Here is a 27,474-nt window from a genome sequence, read left to right on the forward strand (position 1 = left end):
TGCCCTATATGTTATGCATCAGTACACTAGTAGAACTTCACTCTCCTCAAGCTCTTAAGTAGCATGACAACCATGGGTTGTGAATTGTGCCGCTTTGTAGTTTCTTGAACTTTAAGAAGCCTGAGTGTGCAAATTGGGATCAATGTGGAGGGATCAGGATCAGCTTCTGATATCTCCAGGAATTGAGGGGAAAGACCCTTTGTCTAAAATCCTGGAGCTCTCTTGTTAGTCTATGTTTAGCCAAAAGAGATATCTGACTGATTTAGCAAAAGGTAGCCATCTATGTTCCTACGGTCATAGAATCAATCATAGATCATAGAATCAAAGAGTTGGAAGAGACCTCATGGGCCATCCAGTCCAACCCCCTGCCAAGAAGCAGGAATATTGCATTCAAATCACCCCTGACAGATGGCCATCCAGCCTCTGTTTAAAAGCTTCCAAAGAAGGAGCCTCCACCACACTCCGGGGCAGAGAGTTCCACTGCTGAACGGCTCTCACAGTCAGGAAGTTCTTCCTAATGTTCAGATGGAATCTCCTCTCTTGTAGTTTGAAGCCATTGTTCCGCGTCCTAGTCTGCAAGGAAGTAGAAACAAGCTTGCTCCCTCCTCCCTGTGGCTTCCTCTCACATATTTATACATGGCTATCATATCTCCTCTCAGCCTTCTCTTCTTCAGGCTAAACATGCCCAGTTCCCTAAGCCGCTCCTCATAGGGCTTGTTCTCCAGACCCTTTATCATTTTAGTCACCCTCCTCTGGACACATTCCAGCTTGTCAATATCTCTCTTGAATTGTGGTGCCCAGAACTGGACACAATATTCCAGATGTGGTCTCACCAAAGCAGAATAGAGGGGTAGCATTACTTCCTTAGATCTAGACACTATGCTCCTATTGATGCAGGCCAAAATCCCATTGGCTTTTTTTGCCGCCACATCACATTGTTGGCTCATGTTTAACTTGTTGTCCACGAGGACTCCAAGATCTTTTTCACACGTACTGCTCTCGAGCCAGGCGTCACCCATTCTGTATCTTTGCATTTCATTTTTTCTGCCAAAGTGGAGTATCTTGCATTTGTCTGTTTCTAAAAGTGGATAAGAGCCGGAGCTCATTGGTTTTAGCTGTAGAAGCTCTCAGATTGATAGAGGATTATCGAACCCATTCTGTGTTTTAGCCAGAACATATCCAAGGTGTTTCATCTTGGGTTGGAGCCCCCATGGCACAGTGGGTTAAACCCCTGAGCCAGCAGGACTGAAGACCGACAGGTTGCAGGTTCGAATCCGGGGAGAGTGCGGATGAGCTCCCTCTATCAGCTCCAGCTCCTCATGCGGGGACATGAGAGAAGCCTCTCACAAGGATGATAAAAAACATCAAAACATCCGGGCGTCCCATGGGCAACATCCTTGCATACGGCCAACTCTCTCACACCAGAAGCGAATTGCAGTTTCTCAAGTTGCTTCTGACACAGCAAAAAAATAATATTGAGTTCACTTTGAGATAGGGTTCATCTTGATAGCATCTTTAATGTCCAAGAAATGCCCTTACTCTTAAAGCAGTGTTTCTCAACCTGGGGGTCGGGACCCCTGGGGGGGGGGTCACGAGGGGGTGTCAGAGGGGTCGCTGAAGACCGTCAGAATATATGTTTTCTGTTGGTCATGGGGGTTCTGTGTGGGAAGCTTGGCCCAATTCTATCATTGATGGGGTTCAGAATGCTCTTTGATTTTAGGTGAACTATAAATCCCAGCAACTACAACTCCCAAATGTCAAGCTCTATTTTCCCCCAAACTCCACCAGAGTTTACATTTGAACATATTGAGTGTTCATGCCAAGTTTGGTCCAGATTGATCATTATTTGAGTCCACAGTGCTCTCTGGATGTAGGTGAACTACAATTCCCAAATTCAAGGTCAATGTCCACTAAACCGTTTCAGCATTTTCTTTGGTCATGGGAGCCTCCAAAGAATAAGCTTCCACCACACTCCGGGGCAGAAAGTTCCACTGCTGAACAGCTCTCTCTCACAGTTAGAAGTTCTTCCTTATGTTCAGGTGGAATCTCCTGTTCAGCAGTGGAACTTTCTGCCCCGGAGTGTGGTGGAAGCTTCTTCTTTGGAGGCTTTGAAGAAGAGGCTGGATGGCCATCTGTCGGGGGAGCTTTGAATGTGATTTTCCTGCTTATTGTCAGGGAGTTGGGCTGGATGGCCCACGAGGTATCTTCCAGCTTTATGATTCTATGATTCGCCCCTACTCTAAAAAAACAGGAAGTGCAAAATAATACAAAATGGGGGGAACCAGTGAGTCCTACTTCACACTAAACCAAGCACAACCCAACTGTTTTTAGGCCTGTTCCTGGAATTATTTGGGTGCTGATTCAGAAAATTGCATTGGCTAGACCACATCTGCTGTATTTTTTAAAAAGAAATACGGTTATCGTTGTTTTCTATGGGGTACAAATGAATGGTAAATGGTATATGTTCTGAATCTCAGCTTGTAGGGGAAGGTGGTGCCATTTTTGGAATCAGGAGGCCAGATAGACCCATAAACAGAGCTAACATTTGAGGCACCTAAACGTATGTTGACCAGAGGTCTGCATGAATGAAACCTATCTTCTCACCTTTACTCTGTTCTCCAACTTATCTTTCTGGAATACCAACTTGAGTGTGAACATTCCCAAAGTGAAATTGTGGAATTCTGAATGGGAATAAATTCTTGACAGACCCAACTTGACATTGTTTCAGCAACATCAATTACAAACAGCCTCCTTTCATCCTTTAGAAATCCCAACTTTGGGTCTACGGACGTATTTTGAACTACAGAGGAATCAAACACAGAACCAGGCCATAGAAAAGGTTCACTGAGTGATTTTTCTTTTTATTTCCAACAAACACAGCACCCGCCCGGCCTGGGAAAAGGAGGGAAAGGAGGTGAGTGGGGGAGAAAGAGAGGATCGGAGACTTCCAGTGGGGACGGAGCCTCGTGTGGGATGGCAAGGTGTTGGGGATGGTGGTGAAGCATCCAGGTGTCCTCTCTGATGGCCCACATAAGAAGATCTGAAGATGGGTCCAAGAATGGTGCCAACTTTGCCCCAGACTCTTGACCATGCACACAGTGCATGGTCTGAAGAAAGATCCAGATAGAAAAAAAGAGCGTGGGAGAGAGAGCACACAAGAGAGTTCCAGATTGGTTCTTCTCTCCCCGAGAAAGGAAAGTCCTTCCTGGAAGGTCCTGTGGATGGCAAGGTTTTTGAGAGCTGTGTCCATGTTTCGGTGCATGTTCATGTCCCCGAGGCACACTGTTGCAGGTAAAATGGGAACGGCAGAAGGAGTGATGAGAATTGGGGGTAAAATGAAGGACTCCCTCATGAGAGGCAGGTGTATTTGTGTGTTTGTGTGTGTGGCCATATCTGCATGATGACCACAGAAGGGTCAACGCATCTCCCACTTCATCTTCTTCCCTCCCGGAGGAGTGTCTAAAGAGTGGCCGCAATTTCCAGAAAACAAATCCAAATGAAGCTGCCAGAAAGGGAAGGGACGGTCCTTTTTTCCTTCCCCCGCCCTTTTTTTGACTCATTTTGCTTCTTTTCCCAAAGTGTCCATGTGAAAATATATATATATATATTTATAGATAATCACAAGAGTCTGTGAAGTTCACACTTCTGTCTGGAAATCCCCCTCCGAGAACTCCAGGCTCATGCAGTGCTTCTCCCAGTCAGCTGTGTGCAGCTCCAGTTTCTCTCGGTGTTTAGAAGGCAGGGAGCTCAGTGTCATGGCCTTGAAGGTGTTCCAAGATTTCTGCTTCTGATGACGGCTCTCTGGGCTGGTGACCTCCTGCCAAGGAAGAGAAGAGATGGAAAAGACTCAGGACAAGAAAGGAACCAAGGAAGCAACAGGATGGAGAGAGCCACCCAAGAGAGATCCAACTTTATTTTGATTGTGACGTCTAAACAAATAAACAAAACCATGAAAACCATGAAGTATTCTTGCTGTTATAATCATATAACACAGCCCAACAACAACAATAACAACGTATTGTTGAAGGCTTTCATGTCCGGAATCACTGGGTAGTTGTAGGGTTTTTTCGGGCTATATGGCCATGGTCTAGAGGCATTCCCTCCTGACGTTTTGCCTGCATCAACCAGAGAAGTCAGCCATAGCAGAGCACCTGATGAACCAATCTGGACACAGCATTTTATTTGAGAACACAAAAATGCTGGACCACTCTCACAACCACCATGTCAGACTACACAGAGAAACCATTGAAATACACAAGCACGTGGACAATTTCAACAGAAAGGAGGAAACCATGAAAATGAACAAAATCTGGCTACCAGTATTAAAAAACTCTAAAATTACAACAACACAACAACAGAAAGGAAACAAACAAGGACATCTAATCACCACTCAACAAAAGCTTGCTCTAGGCAATGTCAGGCCATTATATGCTAATCAAGGTTGTCAGTTGAAACATTCACACCTAGTTCCAGCAGACAAGAGCCCTTTGTCTCACCCTGGTCATTCCACAGATATAGAAACCCCCTTTTCCTAGTTCCAACAGATCTCACTACCTCTGAGGATGCTTGCCATAGATGCAGGCAAAACGTCAGGAGAGAATGCCTCTAGACCATGACCATATAGCCCGAAAAAACCTACAACAACCCAACAATAACAACAACAACAACAACAACAACAACAACAACAACAACATTTTCTTGGTGTCTTGGTTTTTAGGCCTTTTTCTGAGGTTCTTTAGGGCACTGATTCCAAAAATTGCATTGGTTAGACTGCATCAGCTCTATGGTTATCACGGTTGTCTATGGAAAAGCATATGGCAACTAGTAGAGGGCATATGTTCTGTATCTCAAAAATGAGAGCTGATAGGTGAAAACAGGTGCCATTTTTGGAATCTGAACATGAAATATACCTGAAAATGGGCCAGATCCTGATTTTGGAAGATAAACACGGTTAGCCTTGGCTAGTACTTGGATGGAAGACTGACAATGAATACCAGGTATGTACACTGTATTTCAGAAGAAGGAACTGGCAAAACCTCTGACTATTAATGGGGTTACAACAGGTTGACAAGAAAGATACATGCATACATCTAAAATGGTTACAACTGTGGAACCTTGTGTGTGTAACCATGATTTCAATAACTCAGAGGAGGAGGAGAAAAGAAGGAAGAAGGAGGAGAAAAAAGAGATGAAAAGTGAGGAGAAGAAGGGGAAGGAGATGACAAGGAGAAAAAGAAGATCAAGGAGAAAGGGGAGAAGAAGGGAAAAGAGGAAGAAAAGGAACAAGAAAGAAGGAGAATCTGAAGAGGAAAGAGAAAAGGAAGGTGAAGGAGATGCAGAAGAAGTTGAAGAAGTGATGGTAGTTGTTGCCATAATCCTGGCTTAGGACTACAACCACCTACATCACCCTGGTTTTAGCAATGCTTTTCATTCTATGGCTTTTCTACCAGCTTTACCTTTCCAGCACTGGTCGCCGGTGCTCGATACCGATCCAACGTGTGGAATTTCTGATTCAGTTCATGATAGAGTTCCGAATGGCGCTTCCTTGTATGCATGACTTTCTGCAGATGTTGGATGCAGTCATTCCCAGGTGGTAAAAGGTAGGGGGAGAGAGAAGGATGGAAGAGAAAAGGAAGTGTCAGGAGAGTATTTGGGGCATTGAATTTCATAACCCTCTCCCAACCTAGTTTAAATCTCATCCCAGTCATCCATTCAACAAATGAGCATGGTCTTCTACCACCACCTCTCACTTGCAGATGTATGGTAATAATCAGTATGAACCATTATTACAAGGCATTGCCGTACCCCATTATGCAAAAAATATTCAACATCTTTGAATATTTATATTCAAGGTAAGATGCACCCGATCAAGTAGCAGAAACCCTAAACAGTTCCGGCCCAGATTACTTGTCTGAATGTATCTCCCTCTATGCCTCACCTCGGAATTTACGATCATTGGGGGAGGCCCTGCTCTTGATCCCACCACCCTCGCAAGCGCGACTGGAGGAGACAAAAGGGCCTTCTCAGTGGTGGCCACCCGTCTGTGGAATGCACTTCCCAGTGAAATCAGGGTGACTCCATCTCTCCTCTCCTTCAGGAAAAAAACTCAAGTTTTGGCTCTGGGACCAAGCATTTGGGCAGCTGGCTGTGCAACAAGTGTAATGACTTGTGAGGATTGTCAATGAAGAGACTTTGGACTGGAACTGTGGACTATGATTTGGTTTTGTGGACTCAGACTTGGTTGTGTTAATATTTTAAGGGCCATCATTTTAAATGTATTTTAAATGTCTTTTAATGTATTTTTATTGTTGTTGACCTGTTTATGTTAATTGCTGTGCTGCAATTGTTCTTTGTTGGCATCTAATGATTGACAGCTGTAAGCCCCCCCCCCCCCGAGAAGGACAGGATATAAATATTATAAATAAACAAACAAACAAACAAACAATAAAACCAATAGCATCAAATCAAAATCAATGATTCCATATTTAATCCTTGTTTTATTCCATGTTTTATCTGCTGTGTCTTTGTGCGTTTCTGTTATGATGCTAGAAGAGTTGCATTGATTCAATGCGTTTTACTCGCAGCTTGGGAGTGATCCTGGACTCATCGCTGAGCCTGGAACCTCAGGTCTCGGCGGTGGTCAGGGGAACTTGTGCGCAAGCTGCACCCGTACCTTGGGAAGCCTGACTTGGCCACGGTGGTCCACGCTCTGGTTACATCCCGTTTAGACTACTGCAACGCTCTCTACGTGGGGTTGCCTCTGAAGACTGCCCGGAAGCTTCAATCAGTCCTACGTGCGGCAGCCAGATTGCTAACAGGAGCAGGGTACAGAGACCATATGACCCCTCTGTTACGCCAGCTCCACTGGCTGCCGATTAGCTTCCGAGCACAATTCAAAGTGCTGATTTTGACCTATAAAGCCCTAAATGACTCTGGCCCAGTTTACCTGTCTGAACGGATTCTCCCCTATGAACCATCAAGGCTATTAAGATCTTCCGGGGGGGGGGGCTGCTCTCGGTCCCACCACCCTCGCAATCACAGTTGGTGGGGACGAGGGACAGGGCCTTCTCGGTGGTGGCTCCCCGGCTTTGGAACTCCCTCCCACTAGAGATTAGATCTGCTCCCTCCCTCCTGATGTTCAGGAAACTACTAAAGACCTGGCTCTGGAATGTGGCATTCGAGGACTGAATCTATAACCTCCTTCCACAAGGAAGGAGGATGATGAACTGTGACTATGATCATGACTATGGCTATGATTGGATTGACGACTTGGCTTAGGTAATTGTGATGATGATGTTTTATTGTACTTTATTGTACTATTTTAATATGTAATGACATTGCACTTTGTTGTACTTACTTATATATTATTGTACTTTCATATATGCTGTAAACCGACCTGAGTCCCTCACTGAGGTGAGAAGGCCGGTATAGAAAACTTCTAAATAAATAAATAATAAATACTCCAACAAGGATGAAACTGGAGATCTAATTGGCTTGGCTTTGCCCTTCAAAAGCACCACTTTGAAGATAGGGTTCCACACCTTGGATGCATCTTTTAAAGTTCAGACTAAAGTCCAGAGCAGAGTCAGTGCCTGATCTAGACATTGTGAGAGCACTATTTTGTCATTTTTCTGCCAATTTTTGCATTTCGGGGTGGGTCTGGAAACTTTGAGGGTCTCTAGAAGGGTGCCAGGAGCCACAAAGTGGTCTCTGGAGAGGACATATGCAATCCACGGATCATACTATTCCCAACTCATCCTCTAAGCTTTATTGTGATTCTCTCTATCTAAAACATTTTGAGTGTAGAAATACTTCAAATGAATAAATATGTAATAAAAGGTGCCCCCAGGCAACGGTGGCGATAAAAGTCTACAATAACAGATAACTAATTCCCCAAGAAACAAACTATCACACTCAAATCAGGTAGCAGCAAGGAAACAATGGCAGTCAATTCAACGCATAATTAAATTAAAAATGCAGATTAAAATGACAATGCGGCAGTGAAAAAGCAAACCACAAAATGAGCCCAGTAGGCTCGATGTTGTCCTCGGGGCTCCAAAAAGCCTGCCTTTCCTTGCAAGACATCTAGTTGGTTTCAGGGCAATCTACAGAGTTTCTGCTGTTTTCTGGCTGGTTGTTCAACTGACAAGAGATGGTCAACATTTATGGGCTGAAATTGACCAATGATGAGCCATTAAGACTCATTGGAATGACTCCCCCCTTTCAAATATTTCCTGAGGACTGGAAAGATGTTGCTTCTCCCTCCATAAACTCAGTTAAAATACTCTCCTCCTTGGCTCAGGTGTTTTAATCAACTGCTCACATACTTTATTGCCCATGATAAAACTTTGGGTCCGATGCCATCCGATTATGCTTAAATCAGAGCCAAGAAGTTGCATTGGGAGAAGAAATCAACAAAATGGATTTAATTTTGAAAGGGAAAGAAAAAATGCTATATAGGAGTACCCCCATATCCATGGAGTCAGTACGTACAACTCATATCTGACAAAATATGTCATCAAAATATGTCATCTCTAGGAATTGTCTAGATTCACCAGGTGATCTACGGCAGTGATTCTCAACCTGGGGATCGGGACCCTGAGGGGGGCCATGAGGGGGTATCAGAGGGGTCACCAAAGACCATCAGAAAGCACAGTATTTTCTGTTGGTCATGGGGATCCTGTGTGGGAAGTCTGGCCCAATTCTATCGTTGGTGAGGTTCAGAATATTCTTTGATTGTAGGTGAACTATACATTCCAGCAACTACAACTCTCAAATGTCAAGGTCTATTTTCCCCAAATTCTACTAGTGTTCACATTTGGGCATATTGAGTATTTGTGCCACGTTTGGTCCAGATACATCACTGCTTGAGTCCACAGTGCTCTTTGGATGTAGGTGAACTACAACTCCAAAACTCAAGGTCAGTGCCCACCAAACCCTTCCAGTATTTTCTGTTCATCATGGGAGTTCTGTGTGCCAAGTTTGGTTGAATTCCATCATTAGTGGAGTTCAGAATGCTCTTTGATTGTAGGTGAACTATAAATCCCAGCAACTACAACTCCCAAATGACAAAATCAATCCCCCCATAACCCCACCAGTACTCAAATTTGGGCATATCAGGTATTTGTGTCAAATTTGGTCCAGTGAATGAAAATACATTCTGCATATCAGATATTCATATTACAATACATAACAGTTGCAAAATTACAGTTATGCAGTAGCAATGGAAATAATTTTATGGTTGGGGGTCAACACAACATGAGGAATTGTATTAAGGGGCCGCGGCATTAGGAAGGTAAAGAACCACTGATCTATGGCATGCTTCTGCTGAGTTATGCTGAAGGATCTAGAAAATTCCAAACAGGAGATCCTCCAGGATGATTCTATAGTAATTTCTACTGGAAGTCATTCATGCCAATAGGGTTCACCATTATCTATTGTTTCCATGGTAAGTTAAAAACAAATATTAAAGTAGTACCATAAGAATCCTTCTAAGTCAGTGTTTCTCAACCTGGGGGTCGGGACCCCTAGGGGGGTCGCAAGGGGGTGTCAGAGGGGTCGCCAAAGACCATCAGAAAACAGTATTTTCTATTAGTCATGGGAGTCTCGTGTGAGAAGTTTGGCCCAATTCTGTCATTGGTGGGGTTCAGAATGTGCTTTGATTGTAGGTGAACTATAAATCCCAACAACTACAACTTCCAAATGTCAATGTCTATTTTCCCCAAACTCTACCAGTGTTCACATTTGGGCATATTGAATATTCATGCCAAGTTAGGTCCCGATCCATCATTGTTTGAGTCCACAGTGTTCTCTGGATGTAAGTGAACTACAACTCCAAAACTCAAGGTCACTGCCCACCAAATCCTTCCAGTATTTTTTGTTGGTCATGGGAGTTCTGTGTACCAAGTTTGGCTCAATTCCATCATTGGTGGAGTTGAGAATGCTCTTTGATTGTAGGTGAACTATAAATCCCAACAACTACAATTCCCAAATGTCATGATTTATATTCCCCAAACTCCACCAGTGTTCACATTTGAGCATATTGAATATTCATGCCAAGTTAGGTCCAGATCCATCAGTGTTTGAGTCCACAGTGCTCTCTGGATGTAAGTGAACTACAACTCCAAAACTCAAGGTCAAAGACACCAAATCTTTCCAATATTTTCTGTTGGACATGGGAGTTCTGTGTGCCAAGTTTGGTTCAGTTCCATCACTGGCGGAGTTCAGAATGCTATTTGATTGTAGGTTAACTATAAATCCTATCAACTACAAATCCCAAATGACAAAATCAACCCCTCCAGTAGTCAAATTTGGGCGTATTGGGTATATGTGCCAAGTTTAGTCCAGTGAATGAGAATACATCCTGCATCTCAGATGTTTACATTATGATTCATAACAATAGCAAAATTACAGTTATGAATTAGCAACGAAAATAACTGGATGGTTGGGGGTCACCACAACATGGGGAACTGTAATAAGGGGTCACGGTATTAGGAAGGTTGAGAAACACTGTTCTAAGTGCTAAAGAGGATGGGATCCTACAGAGGAGGAGGAGGAGGGAGAAGAACAATAACAGAAAAAGTGAGGAAGGGAAAGGGAGCTAGTCACATATCCATAATCGTTGACAACAGATGTTCTCTTCCTTTTCTAGCTATTTTGCTAAAAGAGTGGAAAATGTCCTGACATTTGAGGGGAGGAAACTCTTCCTCAAGGGAAAAAAAGCAGATTATAGATGTGTGACTAGCCCCCTTTCCTTCCCTCACTCACCCACTATGTATATGTAAATACAAGTATTCTATTTTTTTTTTAAAAAAAATCCAGAATATGAAAAACTTCTGGTCTCAAGCATTTTGGATAATGAAGACTCAATTTGTAGTTCCTTAGTGCCCCTTTCTCCCGAAATCCTGGGATATTCCTATTATTAGATGAAGAGTCTAAGACATATGGAGTTCTCTTCTACTCAGAATTACAGTTCCCAGTTTCCGGTAAATGGGAGGGGGAACTGAGGAGAGAGAATTACTCTTAATCCAATTGAGTTCTGTAGAGTAGATTAACTGAAACCGAGGGAGATGTGTATCACATTCACTCCTGCTGGGCAGAACATGAAGAAAGAAATCTCTCCGAAGCAAAGAACATTACTTTGTTGTAGTCAATGCGGGAATGGGACCAAGCCAGTTCTTACCTCAAAGTCCAGGTCGGAGTATCGTAATCTTTTCCTCTGGAGAGGCAGATGTGAAGCAAGTGTCACACAAAAGAAATAGAAAAGGTGGGGTAAGGAAGCTTTTACTAATTTGCACAGCAATCAGGGAGATTTTAATTTGGACAATACAGTACAATCCTATATCCACAGGGGATACGTTACCAAACTTTCCATGGATATTAAAAACGGTGAATAGCGAACCGTATTGAAGTGAAGGACGTCTTGCCCTGGTGGACCTAGAAAAAGCCTAGAAATGAAACCATAGATATGGGGACCACACTGCATTTATTGGGAGAAAATGGGAGACAAAAATTTGATGACAGATGGAGACAAGAGATGGGCCACCAAGAATGAGAGTGCTTTGGAGAAGAATTCTGCCAATTGATTTTAGGAGAATGGGATGAAAAGAAGCACATTCAAAGCTCTATGGTAACAAGTGAGGCCATGAGATGAATGCAGTTAGAATGGAAATGCCCTATTATCAACAGAAAGCAACATTTGAAATGGGTCTTTCCCAACAGAAACATGGAGATCAAAGAGAACATATCCAGGTTAATCAGGATCTCTAAACACCACAGGTACCAAGGTATCAAGATATTTGGAAGTTGTGCCCATGCATCTTTCAAGGAGGTTTCTGAGACCTCCTGACAGTAAACCAAGAAAAAGTCCTGGAGCACATCAACACAAATGGGTGTAGTATCCCCTCAGGGAGACAGGGTGGGATAAAAATTAAGTATTATTATTATTATTATTATTATTATTATTATTATTATTAGATCCACCTCAAGACTTTGTGTAACTGCAAGCATAATTCACTAAGTGCATTCTAACATTTATTTACAACCCTAAATGGTTCTGGCCCAACTTACCTGTCCAAACGCATCTCCCCTTATGAACCCTCCAGGACTTTAAGATCATCTGGGGAGGCCCTGCTCTCCATCCCACCATCACAAATATGTCTAGCGGGGACGAGAGACTAGCCTTCTCAGTGGTGGCCCCTCAGCTATGGAACGCCCTTCCCAGAGATATCAGATCAGCCCCTTCTCTGTTAGCATTTTGTAGGAAGGTTAAGACCTACGGGTATCAGATTAGCCCCTTCCCTTTTAACATTCTGGAAAAAAAAGTCAAGACGTGGCTTTTTGAGCAAGTGTTTGCAAATGCAGTGTAACAAACATAGCAAAATGGAATGACTGGATGACATCTGGGGAGGCCCTGCTCTCGATCCCACCTTTGTCACAAGTACATCTGGTGGGGACGAGAGACAGGGCCTTTTCAGTGGTGGCCCCTCAGCTATGGAACACCCGCCCTAGGGATATCAGATTAGCCCCTTCCCTTTTAACATTCAGAAAAAAAGCCAAGACTTGGCTTTTTGAGCAAGTGTTTGCAAATGCAGTGTAACAAACATAGCAAAATGGAATGACTGGATGACATCTGGGGAGGCCCTGCTCTCGATCCCACCTTTGTCACAAGTACATCTAGTGGGGACGAGAGACAGGGCCTTTTCAGTAGTGGCCCCTTGGTTAGGGAACACCCGCCCTAGGGATATCAGATTAGCCCCTTCCCTTTTAACATTCAGAAAAAAAAGTCAAAACTTGGCTTTTTGAGCAAGTGTTTGCAAATGCAGTGTAACAAACATAGCAAAATGGAATGACTGGATGACATCTGGAGAGGCCCTGCTCTCGATCCCACCTTTGTCACAAGTACATCTGGTGGGGACGAGAGACAGGGCCTTCTCAGTGGTGGCCCCTCAGCTATGGAATGGCCTCCCTAGGGATATCAGATCAGCCCCTTCCCTTTTACCATTCAGAAAAAAAGTCAAGACTTGGATTTTTGAGCAAGCGTTTGCAAATGCATTGTAACAGATATAGGAAAATGGAACGACTGGATGACATGACAGGACAATGTTTATCAAGGGGACCCTAATGATACATGTTTTTATTGATATTGATTGATTTTACTTGGTTTTATATTAATATTAATGTTTTAATTGTATTTTATGGTTTTGCTGCTGACTGTAAACCGCCCTGGGTCGCCTGCAGGCTGAGAGGGGCAATATATAAAAAAATAATAAATCAACCCAGGAGCTCTTTTTTTACAGCTCCTAAAAACACACTCCCGATTTTCTTTGTCATCCCTGAAGACACTGCTTTGTAGGGGCTATGCATTCATTTGCCACTCTTCAGGAGCCGAAGGCAGCCTTTAATTAACTGGACGTTGTTCCCACAGTCGGCTTTGTCTGGAGTGACTTCTTTCTCCTTTCAGATCCCCACTTGAGGGGCGAGAATACAAAAGTGAGCTGCTCCGGCTACAATGCCGAGCCTGGGAGTCTTTTCGCCAATGACAAGGCACAAGGGAAAGTGGAACGAATTCAGGGAGATGAGCGAAGGATGGGGGAGGGAAAACAGCAACCCAAATCGGATTCCCTTCCAGCCTTCTCAAAGCAAGGCCCAGGATCACAGGTGTCTTTGGGGGTTAGAAATGAGTGCTGAATCGGATCATTTCCTATGCAAACTACAAAGGAATTGTTCTCAACTGTCAGAAGAACTCTTGTTGCATTCTTACTCCTCAGTTCCAATCCTGGCTATTTTTAACCTATGCAGATTAGTAGGCCTCCACCTTTGACTGGTTTAAGAGCTCATTGCTGACTCCTGGATGGTGTATTTCTTTTAGAAGTGAGCAAAAATACCCTAAAAGCACCAGGTGTCCTCCAATCATGAGAGCTAAGAAGGATCAACCTTGGTAATACTAGAGTGGGAGATGGTCAATGAATCCAAGATACTTTAGGCCAGTGGTTCTCAACCTGGGGTCCCCAGATGTTTTTAGCCTCCAACTCCCAGAAATCCTAACAGCTAGTCAACTAGCTGGGATTTCTGGGAGTTGTAGGCCAAAAACACCTGGGGAACCCAGGTTGAGAACCACTGCTTTAGGCTTTGTTTCAGAGGAAGGAACTGGAAAAAAACATTTCTGAAGATTTCATGCCTAAGAAAAAACTATGAAATGTATGGTGTTGACCATACATCAACAGCTGGCTTGAAGGCACAAAGAAACACATGCTCCTGCTGTTAGTTGATGGTCTTCCATCCAAGTACAAGTCAGAGATGACCTTGCTTAACTTTCAATACAAGATGGGATCTGGTACCTTTAGAGCAGGCATGGGCAAAACTTTTTAACTTGGGGGGGGGGCATGGTGGGCTGGAACAGGGTGGGTGGGTGGGAGAGAAGGGGTTCTCCCCAAGTCCCCTCCCCACCCTTTCCTCTTTTGGAGGCAGAAAGTGAAGAAAAGATGGGAAACATTTGAATCCCAACATTTGGTCAGGATACGATTGGTGATGGGAGAGAATAAAATGTATCCATTGCCTACTCCTGAGATATAAGCTATAACCTTAGAATTGGGAGAGAAACCCAATGGCCATCCAGTTCAACCCCACTATGAAAAGAAGGCACAATCAAAGCACTTCTGATAGACAGCCTCTGTGGAAAAGCCTCCAGAGAAGGAGACTCCACCACACTCCAAGGCAGCCTATGCCACTCTCCAACAGCTCTTACTCTCAGGAAGTTATTTCTAATCTTTTCAGTCTTTCCCTGCTATTTAAAACCATTGTTCCCTTGTACCCTGGTCTCTAGAGCAGCAGAAAGTCAGTTTTTCCCCTCCTCCTCAATGGGACACCCTTTGAAATCTTGAAACATGATTCTCATGTTCTCTCTCTACCTTCTCTTCTCACAGCAAAAGAGAAAGAGGGAGGTAAGGAAGGGAGAGAGGGAAGGAGGAAGGATAGGATGGTGAGAGAGAGGAGGGTCTGAGAAAAGAGACCAAGGGTCTGCATCCAGCCCCTAGGCCTGGGTTGGCCCATACCTGCTTTAGAGTATTCAAGCCCTCACAGAACTACTATGACATGATTTAAATCTCACTTTACCCACCACTACTTTGCATCTCTAATTGAAAACCGGTCTCTATGATGGGAAGATTCAAGCAGACAAACCTGTGCTTCAGGATGCCACATGGGAAGCATGCACTTGAATGAGACATCTCTTACCTCCAGAGAGCCCACCTTCATGGAGGAACCAGGCACGGTCCGTGGCATGGTGCGGCTGCGCTCCGACAGTTCTGAGGCCAGGATTTGCCGCACGGTGGGATGCTGCTTAAACTGGAGGCCGTAGGGATGCTTGACCGTCCCATAGGGCTGGTTCAAATTGACGTTGATGTGGTCCATGGAGGCAAAGCCGGGGTAGGTATTGGCATCTATGGTGTGGCGCCCCTTAGCCAGGCCTGGTGCTTCTTCCAGTTTGATGTTCAGCTTGGCCTCCTCCCTAGCAAAGGGCTTAAGGCTCACTGTCCGCCGGGGCAACACCATGTAGTTGCCCTCAATAGCAGTCTCTTGGGGCTGCATCCAGCCATAGTCCAGTGGCCGCAAGTTGCTGTCACCACAAAGGTAGACTGGCCCCCGGCCTGTGTCAAGGTTGATGTCCTTCTTGGTGGACGGCTCGTTGAGCTCATTCAGCCCTTTCACCACGTTGTGTGTCATTTTGGGCACCTGGACTAGGAGGGAAGCGGATGGGATGTTCCCAGGGAGGGTAGAGAAACCCAGGCCGCTCTCGGAGTTGGTGTTGAGCTTTGGATCCTCGTCCCCGTCCAGAGAGATGCGCGACAAGGTGCTCGTGATGGTGGCAGGGTTGCACGTGTTAACCTCTTTGAAAAGGACTGGGAAAAAAGAGGTCAGTTATGACAGAAAAGATAGCCAAGAAGAGAGGAGAATGCCTCACTCTTTGGGAATACCCTGTTCTGGGGGTGAGAGGGACACCATGAGAAGGAAGAAGATACCCTCCAGTAGGGATCCATCTTCAACCTTTTGTGAGATGAATCTCTACTGGAGCTAGCTGTGGTTTAGTTACCATAGCATGGTACAATGGCCAATGCAGCTACCAGGTGGAATATGAGATGAGACTCCTTAAGTTTCATTGCTCATGTAGCTGGATGCCCAGCACAGAAGGTGACTTTATTATGACATTGCTATCTAGCTAGAAGAACACAGCTGGGCACTTCTCTTCCTTTCTACTCTCCATAAGCCGGAAAATAGCTTTTTAAGGAGAACATAGACACAAATATAGGAGAATATAAACACACATCTTGGGTTATGTGAGGGAAGCAACATGATGAAGTTCCACTTTATGGAATTTTATGGAACCTCTTCCTGATCTTGAAGCTGCAGAAGCTCCAGCCTATATTCAACCTGACAACCCTAATAGTGAAGTTATTGGATAATGTTCCACAAGTGCAGTCCTATGCCTTTCCCTGTCAAATTGCATGGAGCCACTGTTATAGTGGTAAAATGGCCAGTGGAAGAGGAGTGGGAAGAGCCAAAGACAACCAAAGCAGTAGTAAGAAAAGAAGCAAAGCAACCTCATTTCTCTTCTTCTCCTTAGAAAACTGTGGTCTACATGGGATGCATCTCTGCTGCTTAGGTTGTCTTCTCCCTCTTGCCTGGCTATAAAACAACTCTAGTAAGTGTCTCCATGGGGCTTGATAGACACCAACAGAGCAAGGTTTGGATGCTGAACAAGAGACTAGTGAGGGGCCCCCTTTACATCCCATCCCATACCAGATATGTATGCATAATCTTGAGTTGGATGCCCATGTCACCAACAATATTCCAGGCAAAATGAGAAGCTCTTCCAAAAACTTGGAATTTCAAGGGTGTTCAGAAAACCATAGCAAAAGGTGAGGTGGATCTGGCAAAAGATGGTGCACATGGTGCTCTAGAGTTTAGGATTTTAGTTATAACCAGGATATGCAGTCATGGGGCAAAGGCATACCATGAAAAGCACAGAGGAGTACTGGGTAGACAATCTGGAATAACACACATTGGAAATACTGATCAACCTCTTTGTGGTTTGTGCATATGTAAGGTTACTTTTGATTGGACTATCTCTTCCACTCCATGCAAAAGTCTCCCAGCACCAAGCACTAGAAAGCCCACTGTTGTGTTCCGTATTGTGGAGAAGGGAAAGAGCAAGGAGACAATGCAGACCACAAAGAGGCAGATAATCTGAGCTTCTGGAGGAAGAAAAAATGGCTGTGATCCATCTGAGGAGCATTCCATTTTCTAGTCACTTCTCTATGGTCAGAAAACCCTCGCTTCCTCCCTTCTCTACCAGTAAGCCACAGCAACAGGGGTCCTTGGCAGCTGTTAGGCGGTGGGAGAATACTGAACTCCAAATATGGAGCAATGCACAGATGTAAGATCTTCGGTATTACTGACTAATCTCCAAGTAACCCTGGCTAGTGGCCCCATTAGACTAAGCTGAATATGGGACTAATAGCCTTTCTCATCTTTAATCTGCTCCTCCAGTCAGTCTAGAAGACACAATTTTCTCAAGGACTGTTTGCTGGGCATAATATTATGTTTACCCCCAAACTATGCTCTGATTCCTCCCTTCTGTGACAACTCCCATGACTAGGTCCTCCCCTTGACCAGACTTTTTTTTTTTTTTTTTGCCGACGGTTCTCACTCACCTGTCTGACACGCCAGGTCAACATCCTTTTCAAAATCTGTCTATAAAAATACAGAAAGAGGGGGAGAAAGAGAGAGAACAAGAAAGGGAAGGCAAATGAAAGAGGGAGAAAAGAGAGAGAGAAGATGGGAGTGGAGAAATGAATGCATCATGGGTAGCAAATGGAGCCCAGTTGTACTGTTTACCTACTCTGGGGTCTTCCAAGATGGCCAGTTATGTTGGGTGAGAGAGTAATTCTGCATATATCTGCATGCACAGATCAATAGTTCTATGACTTCATTCAATGGATCTACTCTCATTGAGACTAGCAATTGGGTTGTGTCTTAAATGTGTATTACTAGATAATCCCAAATGTTCAAGATGGCATCCATGATGGAATCACAGACTCTCTCAGTATCTCAGCCTGTGACGTTTGGCCGACACAGGATGGAAAATAGCATGGCACAACCCAACAGTCCAACCCTGTGTCCACTATTCCCTCAATCCTCTTCACAACCACTGCTGGACACGACATGGGCCCCTCATTCACTCACCATGATCTGGACTTGGCCGTTCTTGCAGGAGTCAGGCGAGTTCTCATTCTCGTCACTCTTGCACACTCCAATCTGGCATTTCACCACATCTTGTACCTTGGAGAGGGAAACAGTTTGAATGTCAGACCAGAGTCTACTGTTCCCTTGCTTTACCACTACAGTTTTGCTATTAGATTAGATCAGTGGTTCTCAACCTGTGGGTCCCGAGATGTTTTCACCTTCAGCTCCCAGAAATCCTGGCATCTGGTAAACTGGCTGGGATTTCTGGGAATTATAGGTCAAAACACCTGGGGACCTAGAGGTTGAGAACCACTGGATTAGATGATGATGATGATGATGATAATAATAATAATAATAATAATAATAATAATAATAATAATAATAATAAACAACACTTTATTTGTACCCCGCTACCATCTCCCCAAGGGACTCGGTGCAGCTTATATGAGGCCAAGCCCAAACACAACAATACAAGCAATAATAACACAATACAAGCAATTAAAAAACATAGACAATAAAATACATAACATTATCAATAAAACAGCACATAATTAAAAACATTGGGAAGGCCAAATGTAGAGTTAAAATTGGAAATAATGCTGGGACATGAACGAAAGGTGATACTGTTGTTTGTGGAAGGGCATACGAGCAGACTTAAAGAAATATAAATTGCTTTGGAGGACAAAGTGCTATGGGATCATTATTCCGGGAAGGCACACTGAAACAGCCATGTCTTCAAGCTCCTCCTGAAGACTGCCAGAGTTGGAGCCTGTCTGATGTCTTTAGGGAGTGAGTTCCAGAGTCGAGGGGCCAACACCGAAAAGGCCCTCTCTCTCGTCCCCACCAACCTCGCCTGCGATGCTGGTGGGATCGAGAGCAGGGCCTCTCCGGATGATCAAGCTGTTTCTATGCCTTAGCCAAATGGGATGGACAATTGCAGCTCATCCAAAAGAAACTCCAAGTTGGTCTATAGAGAGGAATATTTTCAGTGCATACAAAGCGAATGGGAAACATACTGGTGCAAATCCTATTGGTTATTTCCAGCTAGAATAATCCATTGACTCAAACATTGCCTGGCAAGTGAACATGTCAGTAAATTCCATTGATTCAGTGAGTCCCTCATTGTCAAGATTTGGGATAGGGACACAAGCTTCCTGGAGAAAAAGGGAGCAGTAACTGACTGCCCAGGGGCCATTTGAGAATTTGAGTCTCAAAATCTCAAAACAGATGTTGGATGGCCATCTCTCAGGAATGTTTTATACAAGGCAAAGGGTAGGGCCGCATAGTTGTCATGCTATCATTCTATGAAAACAAAAACAGAACTTGCAAGGAAGCAGTAGCATGTGTGTAGGGGGGGTGGCCAAACACAAATTTGGATAGCATGCCCCTTCCAACATTTCATGATAACTGGAAGAAATGTGGCCATGTAACATCAGAATTTCCCACACTCATCTCTCCTGTTGCCTTGAGAGTATTTACGATGATCTTGCATTATATCTCTCCCACCCGTCCATCTCCCTGGGACTTTGCTTTATGGGCCTGTAAACATCCCAGCTCTGCCTCAGCCGATGTGCCCCAAACACGCCAGTTATTGTGGATGACCTTCTTAGTGCCCTAACGTCACTGTTAATGTCTCTAAGCTGCCAGTTTTGCTGCAAGGACGCGGTCATTATCAGCGCCGTCCACCTGACAGGCGAGTGAGGGATGTGGGCAGTAGCTGGCAGCAACAGGCCCTGCATGCACCACTTCCATGTGCCCATGTTTTATGTTTATGGAGCAGTTGCTGGACGTCCCTTGCATGAAGATAAATGGGGGCATTTAAAAGCAATAGGGAGAGAGGGGCTCCGGCCTTTGGAGCAGGAGATGGATGAAAGGGGAGAAGGAGAAGGTTTTCTCCAGGTAGATGAAAGAAGCCTTAAACAAATCTTCATCTCTGGACCAGATGAACATTAATTAGATTGAGAAAATGACATCAACCATGAGTGGCAAATGCTTCTTTAAACAACTTGGAGCTGAAATGACTTAACAGAATGTGAGAGCATTGTGGGTTTTCAGGTGCTGCTGGACTGCAACTCCCAGTAGTCTGAGCCAGCTGAGTCTATGAGAAGGAACACATTGCATTGCTGTGACCCAGTCTGTGTATATGTGTTTTGTGTATATATTTGTGTATTTGTGTATATATATGTTATTTTGTGCATTCATTCTAATTTATTTATTTTATTTATTTTGGCTTTTAAAGTCCCTTCCGCTGTGTTTTTCAGTGTTTTTATGAGTGATGGTCACTCATTGGTCTGATAGGTGTATTGTGTCCAAATTTGGTGTCAGTTCATTCAGTGGTTTTTGAGTTATGTTAATCCCACAAACAACCATTACATTTTTCTCTATATAGATTACTAGCTGTCCCCTGTCATGCGTTGCTGTGGCCCACATGGGGGTTTTGTGTGGGAGGTTTGGCCCAATTCTATCGTTGGTGGGGTTCAGAATGCTCTGTGATAGTAGGTGAACTATAAATCCCAGCAACTACAACTCCCAAATGTCAAGATTCTATTTTCTCCAAACTCCACCAGTGTTCACATTTGGGCATATTGAGTATTCATGTAGAGTTTGGTCCAGATCCATCATTGTTTGAGTCCACAGTGATCTCTGGGTGTAGGTGAACTACAACTCCAAAACCAAAGGACACTGCTCACCAAACCCTTCCAGCATTTTCTGTTGGTCATGGGAGAACTGTGTGCCAAGTTTGGTTCAATTCCATTGTTGGTGGGGTTCAGAATGCTCTTTGATTGTAGGCGAACTATAAATCCCAGCAACTACAACTCCCAAATGACAAAATCATAATTTTTTGAGTGATGGTCACTCCTTGTGTTGTGAGACGTTTTGTTGCCAAATTTGGTGTGTTTTTGTTCATTGGTTCTTTTGTTTTTATGGTACTCATTATGCACAGAGCATTTATATATATATATAGACTAGCCATCACCTGCCATGCATTGCTGTGTATATGTGCTTTGTGTGTATATATATTTGTGTATATGTGTATATATGTGTGTTTGTGTACATATATATGTGGTTTTGCGCATGTGTTGTAATTTTTGTTTTTGGCTTTTTAAGTCACTTCTGCTGTGTTTTCAGTGTTTTTATGAGTGATGGTCATTTGTTAGCCTGATACATGTATTGTGTCCAAATTTGGTGTCAATTCGCCCAGTGGTTTTTGAATTATGTCAATCCCACAAACAAACATTATATTTTTTATTTATATAGACTAGCTGTCCCCTGCCACATGTTGCTGTGGCCCAGTCTGTTGATCTGGAAAATAAAGTAATGAGAAAATGTTGGTTTCTAACATATGTAATTTCTTTCTGCTTGTGGGTAAACAGTATTTCTTGCTGTTTCTTTGCCAGTGTTGATGTGGAGAGTGGTTTGCCCACCCTGGAACATACAACATATCATTGTCCTTCTTTAAGAGTCCCTTTCAAATCTATAATGCTATATGTGTGTGTGTGTGTGAATCATATCTGTCTATCTATCTATCTATCTATCTATCTATCTATCTATCTATGGCTGGATGGCTCTTTGTCAGGAGGACTTCGATTATGTTTTCTTGCCCTGTTGAAGGGAGTTGGACTGGATGGCCTTAAGTATTTTCCGTTGGTCATGGGGGTTCTGCGTAGGAAGTTTGCCCCAATTCTCTTTTGTGGGGTTCAGAATGCTCTTTGATTGTAGGTGAACTATAAATCCCAGTAACTACAACTCCCAAATGTTAGTGTCTGTATCCCCCAAACTCCATCTGTGTTCATATTTGGGCATATGGAATATTTGTGCCAAGTTTGGTCCAAATCCATCATTGTTTGAGTCCACAGCGCTCTCTGGATGTAGGTGAACTACAACTCCCAAACTCAAGGTCAATGCTCACCAAACCGTTCTAGTGTTTTCTGTTGGTCGTGGGAGTCCTGTATGGCGCGGTTGGTTCAATTCTATCATGCTATTTGATTGTAGGTGAACTATAAATCCCAGCAACTACAACTCCCAAATGACAAAATCAATGTTTTTGAGTGAAGGACATACATTGAATTGTTAGGTGTCTTGTGTCCAAATTTGGTGTCAATTCGTCCAGTGGTTTTTGAGTTATGTTAATCCCACAAATGAACATTACATTTTTATTTATCTAGATGGCCCAGGAGCTACAGTGCATGCTCTGTATGCATTTACACTATGTAATTAATTTAATTCCACTTTATTTGACATGGCTCAATATGATGATGTTGTAATTTTTTAAAATAATTTCATCTTCTCTACCAAAGAATGCTGGTGCCTCACCAAACAATAACTCCCAGGATTCCATAGCATTGTGCCAAGGCAGATACGTCTTGTAAAGTTATGAGTCTTCATTGATTCCACTGCATTGAGCCATGGCCATTAAAGTAGTGTCAAACTGCATTAACTCTTCAGTGTAGATGCACCCTACGTTTCTGTGACTTTGGAAGATTCCATAACTCTCACCTTGGCTTTCAGTGCAACCTTGGAGATGGAGGTACCAACTAGCAAGCACATCAACCCAATGTTAAAAAAAGAATTGAATCACAGAAGCCAGTAAGAATTGTCTGGGGCCCACGTACCTCTCTGCGCAGAAAGCAATGGACGGTGATGATGACAAATCCCTGGATGGAATTGAAGACGGCAAAGAGGACCTGGAAGAGGATGGAGCGCCGATCGGTCATGGCGAGCACGGCCGACATCCAGGTGAGTGCCAGCAAGGGCAGGACCACACAGGAGCTCCACAGCGATGCCCTGGGGAGGGACAAGGCAAGAGAGACAGGCGCAGGGGCCAATCACAGAGGAGCAAGGGTCTTGGAAGAGGCGGAAAGGGCACACAAGACAGGTCCATCCCATGCTGCCCCCTATAGGTGGCTCTTTCACTGACCAGTTGGCGGTCAAAGGATCCAGGATGGCTAGAGGTCATGGCAGGCAGCAGCTCAGTGCTGGTGAAGGAGTGTATCTCAAGCCCATGGCATGAGTAGATCAATACTACACCCTTCTAGTGTTTAGTATTTTGTGCAATTTTTAGTAGTTGCATCCCTGAAAGAAGCAGCTAGTACTTCTACTGGAACCTATGGAAGTTCAGCCTTAGATGTTGAATTTAACTTGTGGCTAACTTTCCTATTTGATTTCAGTGGGACCTAAGTTCAAGTCATGATCATTTTTATCCAACCCACACCTGTCCTGTAATAAGATTATAAAAGGTAAAGGTAAAAGTTTCCCCTTGACATCACGTCTAGTTGTGTCCAACTCTGGGGTGTGTGGCTCATCTCCATTTCTAAGCCAAAGAGCCAGTGTTGTCCTTAGACACCTCCAAGGTCATGTGGCCAGCATGGCTACATGGAGCACAACTACCTTCCCGCTGGAGTGGTACCTATTGATCTACTCACATTTGCATGTGAGTAGGTTGGCAGAAGCTGGGGCTAACAGCAGGAGCTCACCCCACTTTCCGGATTTGAACCACCAACCTTTCGATCAGCAGGTTCAGCAGCTCACCAGTTTAACCTGTTGTGCCACTGGGGGCTCCTAATAAGACTATATTTTTCATATATTCCCAGACATTCATACATCTCTGTAGATGTAGATATTTCAGGACTCTGTTGTTCACAACACGTGCCTGTCAGTATTTAGGTTCATTTGATTTTAGAAATCTATGAAAAGATTATTCAACAAAACCTACTTTTGTATTGATAAAAAGGATCAGCTAGTACTTTTTTATTTCAATGGAGAGAATTTTGGGCCAGATACGTCCCAAACTATGTAGATTTTCATCAGGCCATAGTTCTCTTTCTCAATGTTTTCTGATACTCGGGAACACCTTTGTTGAGCAGTTTTTGAATATGTTCAACTATTCTTTCTATTTCCAAGCTCAAGAGAGAAGTTGGAAGTCAAATCAATGAGTGTATAGCACAAACATGGGAGCACTCTGTAACCAATGGACGAAAGCACTCCATATATCATCCAAATAGATTCTTCTATCTGAAATCTGAGTTTTGGTGTGAGAGAAGTCCTTCTCCTGGTCATTCCAAACTGGGTGGACTTGGAAAGCCTTGACTGGATTTTAGTCTGAGCTTTAAAAGAGATACACAAGGAGGTAATACTATTTTGGAAAGATGGTTCACTGCCATTTCCCTGCTCCCAGTATAAGCTATCTGAAAAAACATGTTTTCTACTACTGCAATGTAATGCATTGTTAAGCTATCATAAGAAACCAGTAGGAAACTATCTCGATTTCTCCATTCCTCTGCCCATTCAATTGGCCATTTTTTTTATTTTGGGAGTAGGATGGGAAATGAAGAATCAGAAAATGTAATTCCACTGCCGTGCTTAACTCCGCAGACAACCTCGCCGTGTTCATCTTTCTATGAATACTGATCAAAACGAACTCCTTTCCCCCCAGATGTGTTGCATTCCCTTTGTGTCTTTGCCTCTGCCCTTTTGCAGGCACACAGAGCACGAAAGAGACAGACAGATAGAAGCCCATGCCCACATCCATGTGTAGCAAAAAGCCCAGCCGCCAGCTCATGCATGACATTAATTAGGTCTAACTATCTTTTAATTCCACTGCTTCCCTTTATGTGGCAGTTGACTGTTAAAGAAGCATAAAGGAAACACACTACAACAGAGGAAATGTTTCCAAGCCATTGAAGCTGGAAAAGGCAGAGTGGTGGGGATCAAAAGGCAACAGCAACAATGTTGGAGTGTCTCTTTATGGCTTTTGCTAATTTGCCAAATGTAACCAGAAGAACCCATGTTCTCATCTGGGTGGCTCAGGAAGCTGGGCATCTAATGCACTGTGAAGCCTGCTTCTCAACTTGCAAGGAGCCACAGGAACTGGCACAGTGGGTTAAACCCCCTGTGCCGGCAGGACTGAAGACCAACAGGTCGCAGGTTCGAATCCAGGGAGAGGCGGATGAGCTCCCTCTATCAGCTCCAGCTCCTCATGCGGGGACATGAGAGAAGCCTTCCACAAGGATGATAAAAGCAGCAAAATCATCCGGGCGTCCCCTGGGCAACGTCCTTGCAGACGGCCAATTCTCTCACACCAGAAGCAAATTGCAGTTTCTTAAGTCACTCCTGACACGACAAAACAACAACAACAACAACAACAAAAACAGGAACTGGTGCCAAATACAGCAATTTCATTCTGACGTTGTACTTCAAGGTGCTATCCATGGTGCTGATCATAAGAAGATTCAGTCCTTGGATAGCTCCTGAATAAAAGAGTGAATTCACTGGCATGGGATCCACCAGTCAAGAAAGCCCACCTCACCAAGATAGGTTTCCTAAACAAGTTACTGCATATATTCAAGTATAAGCAGAGTTTTTCAGCCCCTCTTTTTTGACTGAAAAAGCCCTCCTCGACTTATACTCGTCAGTGTTATTGAATATTTACTCTGTTGTTGTTGTTGTTACATTTATTATTTTACTTTATTTATTATTGTTATTATTACATTTATTATTTTACTCTATTATTATTACAGTTATTATTTTACTCTATTTATTGCTACATTTATTATTTTACTCTATTGTTGTTATTATTACATTTATTATTTTACTCTATTATTAAATTTATTATTTATTATTACTGTTATTATTGCATTTCCATTATTTTACTTTACTATTATTATTTTTATTACATTTATTATTTTACTCTATTATTATTGGAAGGAAACGTAAGTGCATTTACACTGAAGAAGATTAGGGTAGTCCGACGTGGTGGTGGATAGAGTGGTCCAGCATTTCTGTGTTCTCAAATAATATGCTGTGTCCAGGTTGGTTCATCAGGTGCTCTGCTATGGCTGATTTCTCTGGTTGAAGTAGTCTGCAGTGCCTTTCATGTTCCTTGATTCGCATTTTATTTTATTTGAGAACACAGAAATGCTGGACCATTCTCACAACCACCATGTCAGACTACACAGAGAAGCCATTGAAATCCACAAGCATGTGGACAATTTCAACAGAAAGGAGGAAACCATGAAAATGAACAAAATCTGGCTACTAGTATTTAAAAACTCTACAATAGCAACAGCACAACAACAGAGAGGAAGCAGGCAGGGACATCTAATCACCTCTCAACAAAGGTTTGCTCTAGGCAATGTCAGGCCATTATATGCTAATCAAGGTGGTCAGTTGAAACATTCACACCTAGCTCCAGCAGACAAGAGTCCTTTGTCTTACCCTGGTCATTCCACAGATATATAAACCCTTTTTCCTAGTTCCAACAGACCTCATTACCTCTGAGGATGCTTGCCATAGATGCAGGCGAAACGTCAGGAGAGAATGCCTCTAGACCATGGCCATATAGCCCGAAAAAACCTACAACAACCCAGTGATTCCGGCCATGAAAGCCTTCGACAGTATAATGTAATTTTATTGGTATCTGTTTTTATTTTGAAATTTATCAGTAGCTGCTCTATTTTCCACCCTCGGCTTATACTTGAGTCAATATGTTTTCCCAGTTTTTGTGTGTGTGTTGTAAAATTAGGTGCTTCAGCTTATATTTGGGTCAGCTTATACTCGACTATATACGATATATTAAAACGAATCAGGTTTGGTCCGTATCATGATTGCAATGTTCCAAGCCACCATTTAAAGCAGATGATGTGAGCATAACTTGAGATAACAGCTATCTCAAGCTACAAGGAGAGGCAAGGAATTAAATTATTTATTTGTTTGTTTATTTACTGTATTTGTATACCGCCTTTTTCAGCCAATTGGCAAATCGGCGGTTTCCAACAAATCAGTATACATAAAACAGATTAAAAAAACATTAAACAGTATAAGAACACCACAAAAACAATAAAAGCAACATCATCAGTGTCTCATTATTCTCAAGCATTGTCCAATTCCATTGTCAGGTCATTCGATTTCCTATATTAGCTACTCTGTATTTGTAAACGTTTGCTCGAATAGCCACGTTTTAACTTGCCTCCGGAATGTCAAGAGGGAGGGAGCAGATCTAATTTCCCTAGGGAGGACATTCCATAGCCGAGGGGCCACCACCGAGAAGGCCCTGTCTCTCGGCCCCGCTAAACGTGCTTGTGACGAAGGCGGGACCGAGAGCAGGGCCTCTCCAGATGATCTTAAAGTCCTCAGTGGTTCGTAAGGGGAGATATGTTCAGACAGATAAGTTGGGCCAGAACCGTTTAGGGCTTTATAGGCCAAAGCCAGCACTTTGAATTGGGCCCAGTAGCA

At 43.4% G+C, this 27,474-nt stretch overlaps 1 protein-coding gene across 1 annotated transcript in view; it reads right to left on the reverse strand.

The window, feature by feature from the left end:
• Positions 1-2,835: 2,835 nt before the first annotated feature.
• Positions 2,836-27,474, reverse strand: part of ADGRB2 (adhesion G protein-coupled receptor B2) — a 265,571-nt gene continuing 240,932 nt past the window's right edge. The window contains 7 exon segments of the mRNA XM_060784160.2: positions 2,836-3,817; positions 5,457-5,561; positions 11,183-11,218; positions 15,235-15,899; positions 17,712-17,751; positions 18,244-18,339; positions 22,857-23,028. Coding sequence (XP_060640143.2) covers positions 3,638-3,817; positions 5,457-5,561; positions 11,183-11,218; positions 15,235-15,899; positions 17,712-17,751; positions 18,244-18,339; positions 22,857-23,028 — 1,294 coding nt within the window. The 3' untranslated portion in view covers positions 2,836-3,637.

Source organism: Anolis sagrei, chromosome X, assembly GCF_037176765.1.
Source record: "Anolis sagrei isolate rAnoSag1 chromosome X, rAnoSag1.mat, whole genome shotgun sequence".
Classification (NCBI taxonomy): Eukaryota; Metazoa; Chordata; class Lepidosauria; order Squamata; family Dactyloidae; genus Anolis; species Anolis sagrei.